Genomic DNA, 15,951 nt, shown 5'->3' with positions numbered 1-15,951 from the left:
TTGAGTTCGCGTTCGATTCGAATACAAATCGTTCGACCATTCGAATTCCTTCGACCGCTAAAAATCGAACGATTTCCATTCGTTCGAACGATTGTAAGCATTCGATCGAATGAAAAGCATTCGATCGAATGCTTCAATCGTTCGATTCGAATGAAAATCGTTCGATCGAACGATTAAAATCCTTCGATCGTTCGAATCGAACGATTTTAGCGGGTGTTCGAAGTTCGCGAACTGTTCGCGAACGTTCGCATTTTTTGCCGGTGTTCGCGAACAGCGTTCGCGAACACCAAATCGGCAGTTCGCTACATCCCTAATAGTAATCCTCTGTTAGAATGTCTAGTAGGTTTCCAGATACCGAGGGTAAGTATTAAGTAGTGACTGCTTATTGTACCTTGGACCAGATGACGTATATTACTGTATTTAAGGATGTGCGCATATACAGTGTGTGTGTGTATATATCTCTATCTCTATCATCTATATATATATATATATATATATATATATATATATATATATATATATATATATATGTATATATATATATATATATATATATATCTCTATATCTATATATATAATCAGACAACGCCAAAATACAATAGGTCTTGCAGTTCCTGTGGCTTGCAACTAGAACAATGTCGGGAAGCTTGCCTTGGGGGGCTATGGCCAGAGTTGATTGGGCCAACTGGTAGGGAGACAGGCTCTTGAGGGGCTGGGGTCCTGCAGGAGTAGTGACAAGTGTCTTCCTGATAACACTTGCCCACCTGACCCCTAGCGGTTGGGTGGTCAGAATGTCAGGTAGTCCAGGAAGGAGGATGGTGTTTAATTTTTGGAAAGCATTCTCTCTGGAAAGGGTTAATTGCACCTCATGCTTTAAGTTTGCATAAAATCTATAATGCCTACAAAAAGACAAAAATAATAATAATAATAATACCACCGTACACTTAGCACTAAGTCACTTGCAGTTTCACGCCACTCAGCTAGCATTACAGTTAGGGATTAGAGGCAATTTCACTGTTTCTGGGCAAGTATATAGAATTAACAGCCTCCAATATTATATCATATCATTACCTTTGTGAGCCGGGGAGAGAGGTAGGATTACTTTAGTTGATTACTTAACTCCACGGCACAATGCTAGCCTTTATTTTCATAGAGCCTAGTCTTGATTGTCTGGGCAGAAAGCAGTTGGAGCGTGGGGCTCCACAGAGTGAAAGGGCTGCTGGAGCACGGGGCTCAACAGTGCAGAAGGGCTGCCAGAGTGTTGGGCTCCACAGTGTAGAAGAGCTATCGCAGCACAGGGCTCTTACATAGAGATACCTGGGTCAAAGCATACAATCGGGCGTACCCACCAAGCTTGAGGGCATAGGCGGCTGGTGGTTGGTACGATGGATCCTGCAAGTGTTACCTGGTTCCTGCATACAGTATGCTACAGTGGCCCATGGTGGAAGACTGAGATACCTGGTATCGAAGCATAAAAGTCGGGCTTACCCACTAAGCTGGAGGGCATAGGCAGCTGTTGGCCTGGTACTATGGTTCCTGCATATGTTATGCTACCCTGGGTGGAATAAGGCAACATAGTATGGCAGTTAACACATTTAAAGGCCACATCTATGTTAAAATAATGCACAGCTGGAAATTGGTTACAATGAGCATCTAACTACCAGAAATACTTTTGCACTTATAGTTATTTACACTCTGATAGGGAACCCCTAGATTTTAGTTCACAAGGTACTAGGTTTTAGTTCAAAGGGTACTGGGAAAGCTCGGTTATATGGGGGGGGACGAATGAGAGTACACGCAAGCAAGAAGTGAATAGCCCCCATCCAAGTCTTGACAGGGTTATCAGTATTCTTTATGATTAGTAGTCACTACAGTGACCATAATATCAAGACTTTAGGCAAAGTGGTTGGGAGACCTTACCCTCTATGTGGGGGCCCTCAAAACTGAACACTTGCTGCTGGAGGGAGGTCTCTATAGTTGGGATGGGTTGCTAAGGAAGTAGCATGGGAAAGGGGTTGGTTGACCTTACCCTCTATGCTGGGCCCTCTGATGTGGACACTTGTGGCTGGAGGGAGGTGACTTTACCCTCTAAACTGGGCACATGTAGCTTAGGGCCTCTGGAGCAGATGGGGCAGGTCGATCATCAATCCATTATTAATAAAATAAAGTAAGTTTGGTATCCAGTCTACCACATGGGCAGAGTAAAGATAATGCTACAATTTCCTAGGTCAAGTCTCCTGGCTAGTGTAATGTTTTAGTTAGTGTCTTTGGCTTTTCATATTTTTCCAGATCTCTAGCAGTGAACTGTGTGGTCCAGCATGACAGGCAACCTACTAGTAAGTTTGCATGACTTTAACTTGCTCAAGCAATATTCATCCAGAGGAGGGTCGCTGGCTTTGCAGGCAGTTGCACACAGTCATGAATTATTTTAAACTATTTAAAAAAGGTATCTATTTATTTTTTCTGCACATAGAATTAAAATATGTAGATAATAAAGCTATTGGCCAATTTTATTCCATCATGTGGTATGGGTTGTTTGATACATCAACAGTGTTTGTATGTTTTATTACTATGTGTTTTTAAATAGATCTAGAAACAGCCTGACTATTCACCTCTACTCCATGTTGTTTCTACACTTGGAGCCAATGTGCTAGTGAGAGCAATCAGGTTGTTTTTATGGTGGCCTTTTGTGTCATATTTGTAAAATACTAACACCAGAAAATAATCTGAGAGATTTTTATAGAATTACCTTGTTCCTTTTCACTCTTGGATAAATTATGCCCATATTTGTTCAACCAAAACATGTTTTTTTTTTGCATTCAAAGTTTTTGTCAATAATTCGTGGAAAATGCTACTTCTTGGTGTCTCACCTTTTGAAATTCCTTCTCCTCTTCCTTCAGGACTTCCAACTGTTTAAGGACAGAGTCTTGCTGAAACTCACCTCTGTCAATCTACAGAAGGATAAAAAAAAATCCAGTCTGTTTGGGGAACATTCCAATGTCACATATATTATCTTTTTTAGTCATTTTAAGTGAAAGCAAATTCTCTATAAAATGGTTTAGCCCCTGCACATCTGTCTACATCCAAAACGATATTGCATCTTCTGGTAAACCACACATTGAAAAGTTTTTAAACATGATGGCTTTGGAAATAAGCTGTCAAGCACCATATGTGTTAACATGTTTTCTGATAATGGCTAGAATTTGTCACTCAGCTCAACACACAAGCCATTCAGACATATACTGTAATATTTGGACTTATATAGGAACAAAATTAAAGGGGTACTACATGCTGTTGCTTAACCATACTTTATTCAGCTTTTGCTGGACTACATGTTACAGCACTCAACTTAAATCAATCTGGGACCTACAGTCTAGCAACATTGACAGTATTTTTTAAATCAGCTCGCCATGTTCTCTCAGGGTTCCAATGTAGAAAAAAGACTTCTTCAATATAAACTGTATCTGATCCCACCACTGATAGATCTTCTTGTTTGGCAACCTAAGAGGTAGACCAAATTAGGCTGATCAAATTGTTTTACCCCTGGGTCCATGGCTAGATCATAAATAGGGGTGACTTATGGTTGTCCATCAGATGAGGACCTCATCAGCAACAAGATGTGTAAGGTGTATGTAAGATGTGGGCCTCATCTGACTGAATTTTCAAACTTCAAACTTCAAACTTCAAATTGTTTGGTCAGACCAGTTGGCAGGCATTATACAATCATAATCTACCAACTTGTTCTGGAAGCTTTTATAAGCCAAGGTATGGACAACTTAACTTAAATTTCTGCAATTGGTGCTAGAGGAATTAAAAATAGTTTTTCTAGCACTGAACAACTAAACAGCAGTATATCTTTCATGCTCATGTTTCATTACAGTGTAATATCATAAAGTAAAACAAAAAAAAAGGCAAAATTACATATTCCCCATATGGTGTATATACCGTAGCTAATATGGTCAGCTTCAGAATGTAGGTTAGACTAAGCATAGATAATATAACAGCCAGTTAACGTTTAAAGGAGAACTAAACCCTACCCATTAGTGTTTTGGCACTTCTATCTGGACAATAAGGGACATATTTCGAATTGAAAAAAACTACGAAATTCGAGTTCAAAAAGACAAGTCTAATTTTTTTTGGTAATAGCGCATTCGATCGAATTCGATTCTAAGTTTTTTCCTGAAAAAACTTTGATTTTTCAAAGTCCACCAATTGACTCCAATGGTTCAAGGAGGTCCCCATAGGCTAAAACAGCAATTCGGCAGATGGCGAATGGTTGAAGTTAAATTTTTAAAGAGACCGTACATGATAAATTTCTATATTCTAATTTTCTAATTTTTCTAATTTTCTAATTTTTTCAAATTAGAATCTAATTTGGACTAATCCCTAGTCGAAGTACACAAAAAATAGCTGGAAATTCGAATTTTCATTCGAAAATTCATCTCGACCTTTGATAAATCTGCCCCTAAGTTACATAGTTAAATCAGTTTGAAAAAAGACAAAGACCAAGTTCAACCTCTCCAAATGAAAACCCAGCATCCATATGTACACTCCTCCCTACTTTCACATACATTTTATATACCTATATCTATACTAACTATAGAATTTAGTATCACAATAGCCTTTGATATTATGTCTATCCAAGAAATCATCCAAGCCATTCTTAAAGGCATTAACAGAATCAGCCATCACAACATCACTCGGCAGAGCGTTCCACAACCTCACTGATCTCACTGTAAAGAACCACCTATGTTGCTTCAAATGAAAGTTGCACTGCATACTCCAGATGAGGCCTTACCAGGGACCTATAAAGAGGCAAAATTATGTTTTCGTCCCTTGAGTTAATGCCCTTTTTATGCAAGACAGAACTTTATTTGCTTTAGTAGCCACATAATGACACTGCCCAGGATTAGACAACTTGTTATTTACAAAAACCCCTAGATCCTTCTCATTTATGGAAACTCCCAACACACTGCCATTTAGTGTATAACTTGCATTTATATTATTTTTGCCAAAGTGCATAACCTTGCATTTAGTGACACCACATTAGCAATTTGCCAATCTCTCAGCACTATGCCAGACCTCAAAGAATCCTGGAAAATTAAGTAAAGAGGTTTGGCAATCACAAAGCTAAGCTTGCTAAGTACCCTTGGTTGAATACCATCTGGCCCCGGACCTTTGTTTATCTTAACATGTTCTAGTCTCTTTTGAATTTCCTCATGTGTGAACCATGCATCATTAGGGGGCAAATTCATCAAGGGTCGAATTTCGAGGGGTTAAATCCCTCGAAATTCGACTGGGGAATAGAATCGAATAGAATTGAATAGACAATTCGGGCGAATTTACGCGCTGGCGAATAGTCGAATATTCGCCAGGCGAATAGGCGCTCGATCGAATATTCGCTCGAAGGATTTTCATTCAATCGAATGCCTTTTTATTCGATCAAAATCTTGGAAAACAAGCCTATGGGACTTTCCCATAGGCTTTTAAAGCAATTCGGTAGGTTTTAGGTGGCGAAGTAGGCAGTCAAAGTATTTTTAAAAGAGACAGTACTTCTACTATCGAATGGGCGAATAGTCGCAGCGTTTTTGCGCTCGATCCAGTTCTTCGACTATCGAATGGCGAATAGTCGCAGCGTTTTTGCGCTTGATCTATTCGAATCATTCTACTCAGGCGAATTTACGCCAATTCGATAGTCGAGGAGCACAAAAATTCGAAGTTTTTTTTACTTCGAATCCTTCACTCGAAGTTAGTGAATCGGCCCCTAGTTGTATTACTAGAATTGGGACTATCAAGAAGGAAACCTTCATTAACTGGTTTCTCATTTGTGTAGACAAACGAAAAATATGTGTTCATAATGTGCGTTTTTTTTTTGTTTTCATCAACAAGCTGACCCCCCTCTGATACTTTATCCTAACTAAGATATAATTCATCCTTATTGGTGGGCAAAACATTTTCTATTGGTTTTATTTAATGTTCAAATGATTTTTAGCAGGCTAGAAAAACCCAGGTCCCGAGCATTCTGTATAACACTGCCCATACCTGTATTTGACTTGTTCACCTAATCACTCACAGAAACAGTGCAACACACAGTTGTAATAACCTGTATTTTTTGTCCCTATAGTGTAGCAAAATGTAACAATAAATTAATTATTTTACTAATGCATATTACTTACAACTACTTACTTACTTACTTGCAAAATGTGACTGCTAGTAGTAAGATACATTACACAAGCGTGAGCATTGCATTTATAAAAAGAGTTAAACCCCAGACCTTGTATTAAAAATATGTACCAAACCCTTAAAAGCAATTTATGATATGAAGAGAATATTAAATCAGGAAAAAAGTATAAGGTCAGATATGTAGCCGCTTGGAAAATGTTACCTATAATTGCTGTTGATTCTCACTACTTCCCTTGTTTTGCCAAGGGGACTTGAAGGCAATTTTTAAGATTACCACAGGGAGAAAAGGAAATTGTAATCTCTTGATTGTTCTTTTGGGGGAATTAAATATGCATATCTAACAGCAGCATTGACCAGATTCTAATTAGACATCAATGCTTGTATAAATTAACATGTTCATGTTCTTTGCTGGCCCAGAATTTAATGTTTAATATTTTATTGCTGAGAGATGTCTAGAAGAGATCTAAAAGGGGATGAATAGTTTTTAATAACAGATAGCTAGTATGACTTCTATCATACCACAATATACAGAAAACCAAGTCATACATATTTTGTGAGTGATACATTATCTAGGCAAGAGAAGCAATAGTTTTGTCAGGTAGTGATGGGGGAATTTGTCTCATTTTGCTTCGCCAAAAAAAGTGCAAATTCCCCTTGAAATTCAAAATCAATGGGCATCAAAATAATTTCTATTTTGGCCAAATGCATTTAAGTCAATGGATGTCCGAATAATTTTGAAATGTTTATGCGCGTGACTATTCCGACACGCCCAAATTTTTTCCATGCATATTTTCTTTCCCTAGACGTACTCCATGTCATTACGTTACGGGATAGCCCCTCCTCCCTGCTCCCATTAGAAGGAACCTCCCCAAGCCTTTAAAAGGCCAACCACACCCACCTACCGGCGTCTTCATTTATTTTTCGTCTCTATGTCTGTGCCCTCTTGGAACACCAGCAGTTTTGGATCTTTCCTCCTCACAGTTACATACTACAGTTGCTACCTGTCCTATTGCTTCGGCCGAGAATGTACTTGGCTCTTCTGAGCAGGATCAGAGTCTTCCCTTAAGTGGGACGGTTGCAGTCATTACAGTAGGGTGTAATCTCTTACCACTTCCAGTCATTAATTTCATTGAGAATGAATTAAGGATATTTTATGTATCTGTCCTACAGGTTTGTCTAGCTTCAAAGGGGAGGTTTGGAAGTATTTTTTTGTCTGTTTTGACCATGTCTGCCACATTGTTCCCTATACTAGGGGTATTACATTTACACCTGCTGAAAATTGTGTCTGAAACATTCGCACAGAGCTCAATGTCCAGGTAACTTCCAGATACAACACTCCTATTATCCTGGTTTGTTCTCGGATTCACATTCCTGTGCCACTCCTGATACATATTACCCAGCATGACTCTAGTAGATCAGAGGCCCTTCTGACACTTACTGGAACATCCATAGGGTCCCTCCAGTTCCAGGGTCAGCCTCAACGACTAAATATGTAGTATAGTTGATTCCACATATAAATGGGTCCCTTATGGGTAGAGAACACAGGTTTGTGGGTGACTATAAACATTTATCCAGGGCATATAATCTGCCTCCATAAATCTTGGAATTAGTCCTTTAGTTGCACGGTGGTTATTGGGATCTGTAACTTTAGGGGTATTCAGTTATACCTCTCAGAGTACTAGGTTGGGTCAACCAACAGGGGCTCTTTCTTAGGTACTGTAGTTGCTCAACTCTTTACAGTTAATTGAGTCTGCCTCATCACAGGACCTTACACAGGGTAAGGAATTCTAATCCCAATTATTTTCTCAGGTGCCCTTGTCTACGATCTTTAGGATCTGTTTTCTGTTAGAACAGTCCTGACTAACATGCATTCTGATATGAAGATATTTATGGTACTGGCCTTGGATACCTCAGGGTACATTGGATATCATACATTTATGGATATATCCTAAGCAGATCATTCCTATATTGTGTCTGTTTTGGGTTCTTACTCCTACCAAGTGTTTCTTACAGGTACATTGCAATTTGCACTGAAATTAGGCATACATGTGATGAATGCCTTTTGGTGAGTAGGAGAGTAAGTATTTCAGCTTGTTGTATTCGCCTTTTACAGGATTGTCTTCCTCTCTCTCTCTCTCTTCTGGAGGGTGAAGTGGTGGTTAGTGAGCTAACTTGTTCCTCACTCTCAGTGGGCTAACTTCTCTCTCTCGCGCTCTCTCTCTTTCTCTATAGTTTAGGCTATACTATAGCTCTATTCTTAGCCTGGTGAACTTATTCTGGGGTTTTCACCTGGACTCTCTATATTAAAGTAAGGAGTTTGCATGATGGTGGACTATCTAGTCAGAGATACTCCTTTCCTTATTACAGTTTCTTCTTAAAGCATATTCCCTCCCATGGGATAACGTTAACTTGCTATGTCCCGTAACGTAATGACATGGAGTACGTCTAGGGAAAAAGGAAGATTATTTCATACTTACCGAGATCTTCCTTTCCTAGACGTACTCCATGTCATTACACCCGCCCTTTCTTTTCCGGTAATTTAAGAGCTTGTTACAAAGACGCCGGTAGGTGGGTGTGGTTGGCCTTTTAAAGGCTTGGGGAGGTTCCTTCTAATGGGAGCAGGGAGGAGGGGCTATCCCGTAACGTAATGACATGGAGTACGTCTAGGAAAGGAAGATCTCGGTAAGTATGAAATAATCTTCCTTTTTTTATGTACAGACTTAGGGGCCCATTTACTTAGCTCGAGTGAAGGAATAGAAGAAAAAAAACTTTGAATTTTGAATGTTTTTTTGGCTTCTTTGACCATCGAATTGGCTACTTCGAATCGAATGATTCAAACTAAAAATCGTTCGACTGTTCGATCATTCGACCAATAGTCAAAGTACTGTCTCTTTAAAAAAAACTTCGACCCCCTACTTCGCCACCTAAAACCCACTGAGGTGCCATGTTAGCCTATGGGGAAGGTCCCCATAGGCTTTCTATCATTAGATCGATGGATTAAAATCCTTCGAATCAAACGATTCAAAGGATTTAATCGTTCGATCGAACTATTTGCGGTAAATCCTTCAATCAAACTATTTGCGGTAAATCCTTCGACTTCAAAATTCGGAGTTGAAGGATTTACGTTCGGCAGTCGAATATCGAGGGTTAATTAACCCTCGATATTCGACCCTATGTAAATCTGCCCCATAGTGTGTTTTAACTATTTAACTATGTAACTATTTGTAGTTTTGCTGTTTGTTATAATATCATGGGTGGGCTGAAGCAAAATAAAAGGTTGAAATAATGTTATTGAGGGAGATAGCATAACATAGCTGCAGGGGTATTGCACCATTCTGATCCAAGCTGTCATGTGTATTTTGGATCTCTAAGGTCATAAAACCGCATACTGCAACTAATTTGGTGCATATAAAATAGGAAAAGTAAATATAGTAGAATAAGGGGCAGATTCACTAAGCTTTGAATGGTAAATAATAGCTGTATCATCCTTTGCCTGTCTCAGCACTGCTAATACTACTTGCATATACCTAATTTGACTGTAAGTCAACCTGGGGATATTTATCTTGAACAAATAAACTGTTATTCTTTTGTTTTACCATAAGAATCTCCTGGCATCCATTTTTTATTATTTTATTGCACAGTAGCATGTGGTAGTTGTAGTCACACTACACCACATCTGAAATCTTCAACTTAGCGAAGGCCCTAGCCTGAAGTGTTTGAGTCACATGTCCATGCTGTTATCATTAGCTATACATTAACTACTTATGGTCTGTATAGCCCAAGTTAGCATTACAGTAGTAGGAGTGCCTTGGAGCTGAGCCACTCTGAATATACATCTATAGAATCATGTAATCTTAAAATACAATGTCAGAGCTTTGTCTCAGTCAGCAGATGCATACGGTATTTGCTGTCCATAATTCTTGCCTCTAGCCTGATATTTATATTACTTGAAACGTAATTGACTTACAGTAGTTAGATGGAAATATCCTATTTCTGACTGAAGACATGGAAATTTAATGAGTTATGACATAATGACCAGCTGTGAAATGTACAGTAACAAATCTCTCTCTCTGTTTATTATAGACTAATTGGGCCTTCCAATCCCACTGAAAAAGGGCTGAGACGCACATGCTAAAGGAGGAGTTAGTGCTGAGCTAGGAGGCAATATTACCAAACTTCCAGTGTTGATCATTTTTCAGTTTCTCCATTATATGAATATACAGAGCATTTATGATCTCTGTGAAAAGGCAATGGTCAGTACAGGCAATTTGTATTAAAAAAACACATTTCCCGAGCCAGCAAGTGGAATTGTGAGCTTAATTAAATAACAAAAGTAAAACAGCAGCTTGCTTAACTCCTTCAGACCAGTGTACTATCCACTTTACCTCTTCTTCAACAACATAATATACACAATATATTATTTTTTTTTTTTTGTAACTTATATTTTATTTGCTTCACATAAGTGATACATCCATATAACATTTGTCACTTCCAGTCAACCAACAGCAGAGGAATAGCACACACAAAGACAGGCATGTCATACTGATTATATAGTGAACAGACAAAGGCCACAATATATTATTTTTATTCTTCTATAACACCTCTAATTTAATACATGGTTACCAAATGTAGTCTCCTGATATAATGCCTCTTCATGTGAATGCATGCATATGGAGAAGAAAGGAAAGTTATAATTCCTGGGGGGGGGGGTAAAGCACTCCCCAGTGATTATAATCTTCTGATACCCCAAGATGGTTCCAATTTGCTGAAAACTGCATTGGGCCAAGGGTATTTCTGTAAGACCAACACAATCTTCTTTCAGTTCTTCAATCCACTCTTCAGCCCTGGGCAGAGAGCGAATGCACAGTAGAGTTAAAAGCTGGACATTCTGCTTTTACTCAACAGCGTATGGAATATAGGAGAAGCTCTAGAAGAAGATGGTGGCATTGCATTCTTACAGTAGTACCCTAGGCTGGTGTAGTTTTGAGCAAACAGGAGTACTAGCCCGGGTATCTGATAAGTTAAGCAATTATAATCAATGAGAGGTGTCTAATATATCCTATTCAATTCTAAGCAACAAGGAAGTCATCTGAAACCATATTGGATGTAGAAAAGGTCTGAAAAAATATTTTCCAGCAACATACATAATACACAAGAAATGTGCAGAGTTAACTTTCAAATTCAAATTTCAAATGCAAGCAGACAAGCCAGAGCAGTGACATTGTCACGGCAAATGGTTGTGACAGATTGGAAAAGTGATTAAAAGTATGGATCAGCTGCAAATAGTTTAGACGTTTTGACTTTTTACTGGAAGGGACAAAGTCATGTTATACAGTACATTGTTGCAGCTGCTTCTGATCGGAGCCTGGATGATTAACAATATCAGGTATGGAGGTGGTCTTCCAACTTGATTCACACCTTTTCTTTAGATAAATGAAATTTACCAGTAATTAAATAAGGTGCGAGAATGACATGTTATAAAGATACAGCAACCACTTTAGCATCTTATTAACAGTGTTATATTATCACTGCTTTACTTAGCTCCTTAGCTACTATAAATTAAATTTCATAATGGCTGACAAAGTAGTGTTAACCCATCTTTGGAACCATTTGTAGCAATTTAAACTATATACTAGCATTTTTATGTGATGTTTTTTCACCAGTTATGTTCTGGGATATTTGCATGGCGTAATTATGATATTATTTAAATATGCAATATCACCATAGAAATTTACCTGGCATGTTGACTTGAACTTTGATTAACTTAGGCGAGGGGAAAACTAAATATGTCCCATTTTCTTTTGGGGTATCTCTTTCAGTATGGATGTTTAATACCCAGAGTACTTTTGTGCAGAGAATGCTATGCCAATAGTTAATATTCTTGAAAAATGTCATATTATACAGTTAATACTATTCCTTCTGACCTATGAGATTTTTGCAGTGATTAATTTCCATTGATTTCCATTGAGAAGATAAGCAGATGGATGATAGGACAAGCCTGTATAAATATTTATATAAGGCTTACATACTGTATCTTAATTTCACTTTAATAAACTTAGGGATAAATCTAATCAGACAAACTAATCACTGGAAGTGTGCAGAAATTTGATTAAAACAGATTAATGCAATATACAGTAGCTTATAATAAATCTGGCCAGATAAAAGTGTAAGGGTTGGATTTATGCAACACACATGGTAATTTGCTACTATGAAATAGTTTATCAGAATATCTGTGAATATTGAAGAGAGCTATATCTCTCCTTACAGGATTCAGATGCACATATGCTGTTTTTCAGGAATAACTGTGACAGCGATAATGGGTTCGATTTGGATCCTGTTATAGTGTCATAGCAGTTAACTAAAAATGCCATTTTGCAATCATTTTCCAGAATGCCTGTGATGTCAGTGCAAATATTAATTAAGACAAATTATATGCAATAAGTGACATTTCCTTTTTACCAAAAAAATAGAAAACAAAGGCTTTTCAGCTGTTATAATAAACAGTAATTCAAAACCCCTGTTTTGCTATTTTATGCTCTGATTATACTTCAGAAAAGTTAAATTGGCTCCTGATAAAATCAACCCTAGTGAATGAATGTGATAGAGACCTTTGATTGTAAGCCCCACGGGGCAGGGACTGATATGTATGATGTATAATCTCTGTAAAGCACTATGGAAATGTGTGTGCTATATAAATACAGGAACTAAATAAATACCTAATGCCTTATGTGAACCTGCCAATTCACTCTGAACCTGGATCATTGATCATTGGTTGCAGAGTGAAGTTTGCATGTGATAGATGGGAAGCACCAAAGATCTGTATTAGGACTAAACTCCACAAGTGTTTTTCGACGGATGGTGTCCCCGCGACAAAACACAGGTGACAAGTTGGATGTATTTGGATGTATCCAAATATAATGGGACTGATAGAAAAATTACAGGTATAAACTACATTCCATCTGACACAACTCGGATGTGAACGCCACATGCTGCATCTTTATCCAACAGTCTTGTCGTGTGTAGTTTATACCTGCGATTTTTCTATCAGTGCCATTATATTTGGATACATCCGATTAAATGTGACTTGTCGCCTGTTTTTTATCGCAGCAACACCATCAGTCGAAAAACGCTTGTGGAGTTCAACCCATAAATTACTGGCTGAGAATCTTCCCAGGTGAATTAAATAATTGCTTTTTTTAGTTTTGTAGTTTTTCTTGAACCAGCTAGCAGCAACTTTTCTAAAGCACTTATTATAAAAGATGAACATCTTGATAAATCATTTTAAGAAGACATGCACCCTCATATTGGAAGTTTCTTTCCACTGTCGCTAATTTAATTAGCAACTCAACCAATTTGTGTTTCCCATAACTGCCATGTATAGAAGAAAATACGATCCATAAATACTGAAAGCAATCAGCCCATCTCAAAGGGTCTATATTCTACTGAAAGGGTATTTATTTGGGTCAGTTGCCATTATTACATATTTCCCCCTACTTATTTTAAAGTTCTGTTAATTCTTGGTGATATTTACTGCCTGGTCCATTGAAATAAAATGAATCGAAAACAGTTAATCTTGACCTGTGGCTATTTATAGAGTAAACAATTCTAATGGCCTCTTGTTCAAAGCTCCCAAGAATCCAACCATAAAAGGCAATTCAACCACATGTAGTTTCCTGCACACCGCTCAGTGTTCCTGTGTTCAGCAATGATGTTGAGAAATAATCTATGAACATTCAGATGCATCTGCCTCACATGGTCCCTGTTTGACCATAGCTAATGTTTCATTAACTACTTAAACTGAAACTGAAAGAGAAACCCCATCTGGGCCCAACAGAGACCAACAGCTGAAAGCAACAGATTTCAGGATTTAATTTTTAGATATATGGGGGTTTGTGTATTATAATTTTCCTCTTGTCCTACAACTGGGCCCGTTCCTGTTAATACCCTGTACCCTTTGGTGATCCACCGGTGTGTCAGTAGATTTTCTATGTCTGCTCAACCAATAAATTCAAAATACCAAGCTGCCTTATTCTTGCTGTAGCCTAAAATAAGCAAGGTTTGAAGGAAGCCTATATACCTGTATTTGTGGTTGCATGATAATTTGATTTTTCCCTGCCTTCTCATAATTTTTCTTGATTTCTGCTCATCATGCATGTGCTTGTATTTATAATGATCCCCTGATTGCCTCCCATCAACTGCACTTTGGCGGAGTACATTGGCCTCTGAGGGACATGTTTAGTTTACAGTTCAAAGCAAAAAAGTATAAATATCTAGGTAAGTTTTTAGAATGCTTTCAATTTAAGATTTCCAAAAAATAATCTGAAATGAAAATGTATCATGAGTTCTTTGTAACTTGGTCACTGAAACATTTAATATCTATCTATCTATCTATCTATCTATCTATCTATCTATCTATCTATCTATCTATCTATCTATCTATCTATCTATCTGTCTGTCTATCTACAGTATTATGTCACATATGTATATTTATATATACATTAATGGTCATCAGTTGATGCCAGGGTGGCAACTGCATAAATAGCAAGTATTAAGATTTAGAGGTAAGATATTTATAAATGTTGTTTACAGCATATAAAGAGTAGATGTGTATCAAATGAATTTTATGTATATGTAGTTGATGCGTATCAAATGAATTTTAAGTGGGTTTGAGACTACAACCATAGGTAATAGTGATCGTCGATTCTGACCTGCTTCGCAAATTTTTGATCGCCAAGTCGCCATGCACATTGATGTGAATGGGCATTTCTTCAAGCGTCAATTTTTCAAACTGTGTTAAATATTTCTACTATTCATTAAAGTCTATGGGGCAGATTTGCTAAAGGGCGAAGTGACTAACGCTGGCACAAATTTGTCAGCGTGACGTCATTCAAGCACTTCGCTGATTTACTAACGGGCACAGATGTCACTTCATTAGAGAATGAGACAGGCTAATGATCATTTGCACTCTATAGCCAGGCGAATTTTCACTTTGGCAATGGACATAACTCCGCAAATTCACTAAGATGCGGATTTTACTGAACATTACCTCTTTTGCCAGACTTGCCTTCGCCAGCTCAGACCAGGCGAAGTGCAATGGAGTGCATAGGACTTGAATTTTTTGTGGAAAATTCTAAGTCCCAAAAAACGCTGCAGTGATAGCCTGCAAAAGACCGGTTAGTAAATTTGCCCCTATGAGAGTTTTTCCTCAGCAAAACTATTTTGTTTATCCCTAATAAAAATATTTCGTTCATCCCTAATAAACAAATATATGGACCATAAATTCAGTTCTCTGGTAAGTCCCTGTGTACTTTATAATCAGCTTAAAACTATTGAAAAATACAGAAAACTGCTACTGAATTTCCCAAAAATTAATAGTACAAAAAAATGGATGTGATCCAGCTATTTGTGTAATTAAAGAATATGGCTTTCTGTGTACAGGTAAGGGATCCCTCATCTGGAAACCATTATCCATAAAGTGCTTTATCTTCTCTGTAATACAGTTGATCCTAATAAAGCTACATAATTCCATATTAGTGGCACTGGCAAAACAATCCTACTGGCTTTATATAGTTTTTGCTGATTTTTTAGCAAACATAAGGTATAGTAATGCAAATGCCAAATATATTAAAGGAAAACCCCAGGTCCCAAGCAGTCGCAGCATTTATATTCTGAAATTGGACATCTATATTGGATATCAATACTTGATATTAACGGTTTAACTAATGTCTCTTATAAAACAAAGGGAAAACAATGCAAAGCTTCACATAA

At 37.7% G+C, this 15,951-nt stretch overlaps 1 protein-coding gene across 3 annotated transcripts in view; it reads right to left on the bottom strand.

Annotated features, from left to right (window-relative positions):
* The window catches only part of LOC108697229 (kin of IRRE-like protein 3), an 872,472-nt gene that overhangs the window by 6,570 nt on the left and 849,951 nt on the right, over positions 1–15,951 (bottom strand). For 2 of the 3 annotated variants that reach the window (XM_041571296.1, XM_041571297.1), the window contains one exon: positions 2,871–2,951. In XM_041571296.1, the coding sequence (XP_041427230.1) occupies positions 2,871–2,951 (81 nt within the window). Of the gene's footprint in view, positions 1–2,870; positions 2,952–9,878; positions 11,607–15,951 lie in introns of those variants that run through there. The other variant, XM_041571298.1, reaches the window with a different exon arrangement.

This window comes from Xenopus laevis, chromosome 7S, assembly GCF_017654675.1.
Source record: "Xenopus laevis strain J_2021 chromosome 7S, Xenopus_laevis_v10.1, whole genome shotgun sequence".
NCBI classification, from domain to species: Eukaryota; Metazoa; Chordata; class Amphibia; order Anura; family Pipidae; genus Xenopus; species Xenopus laevis.
Note: the sequence above shows the minus strand (reverse complement) of the source record. Positions and strands in the feature narration are given on the sequence as shown.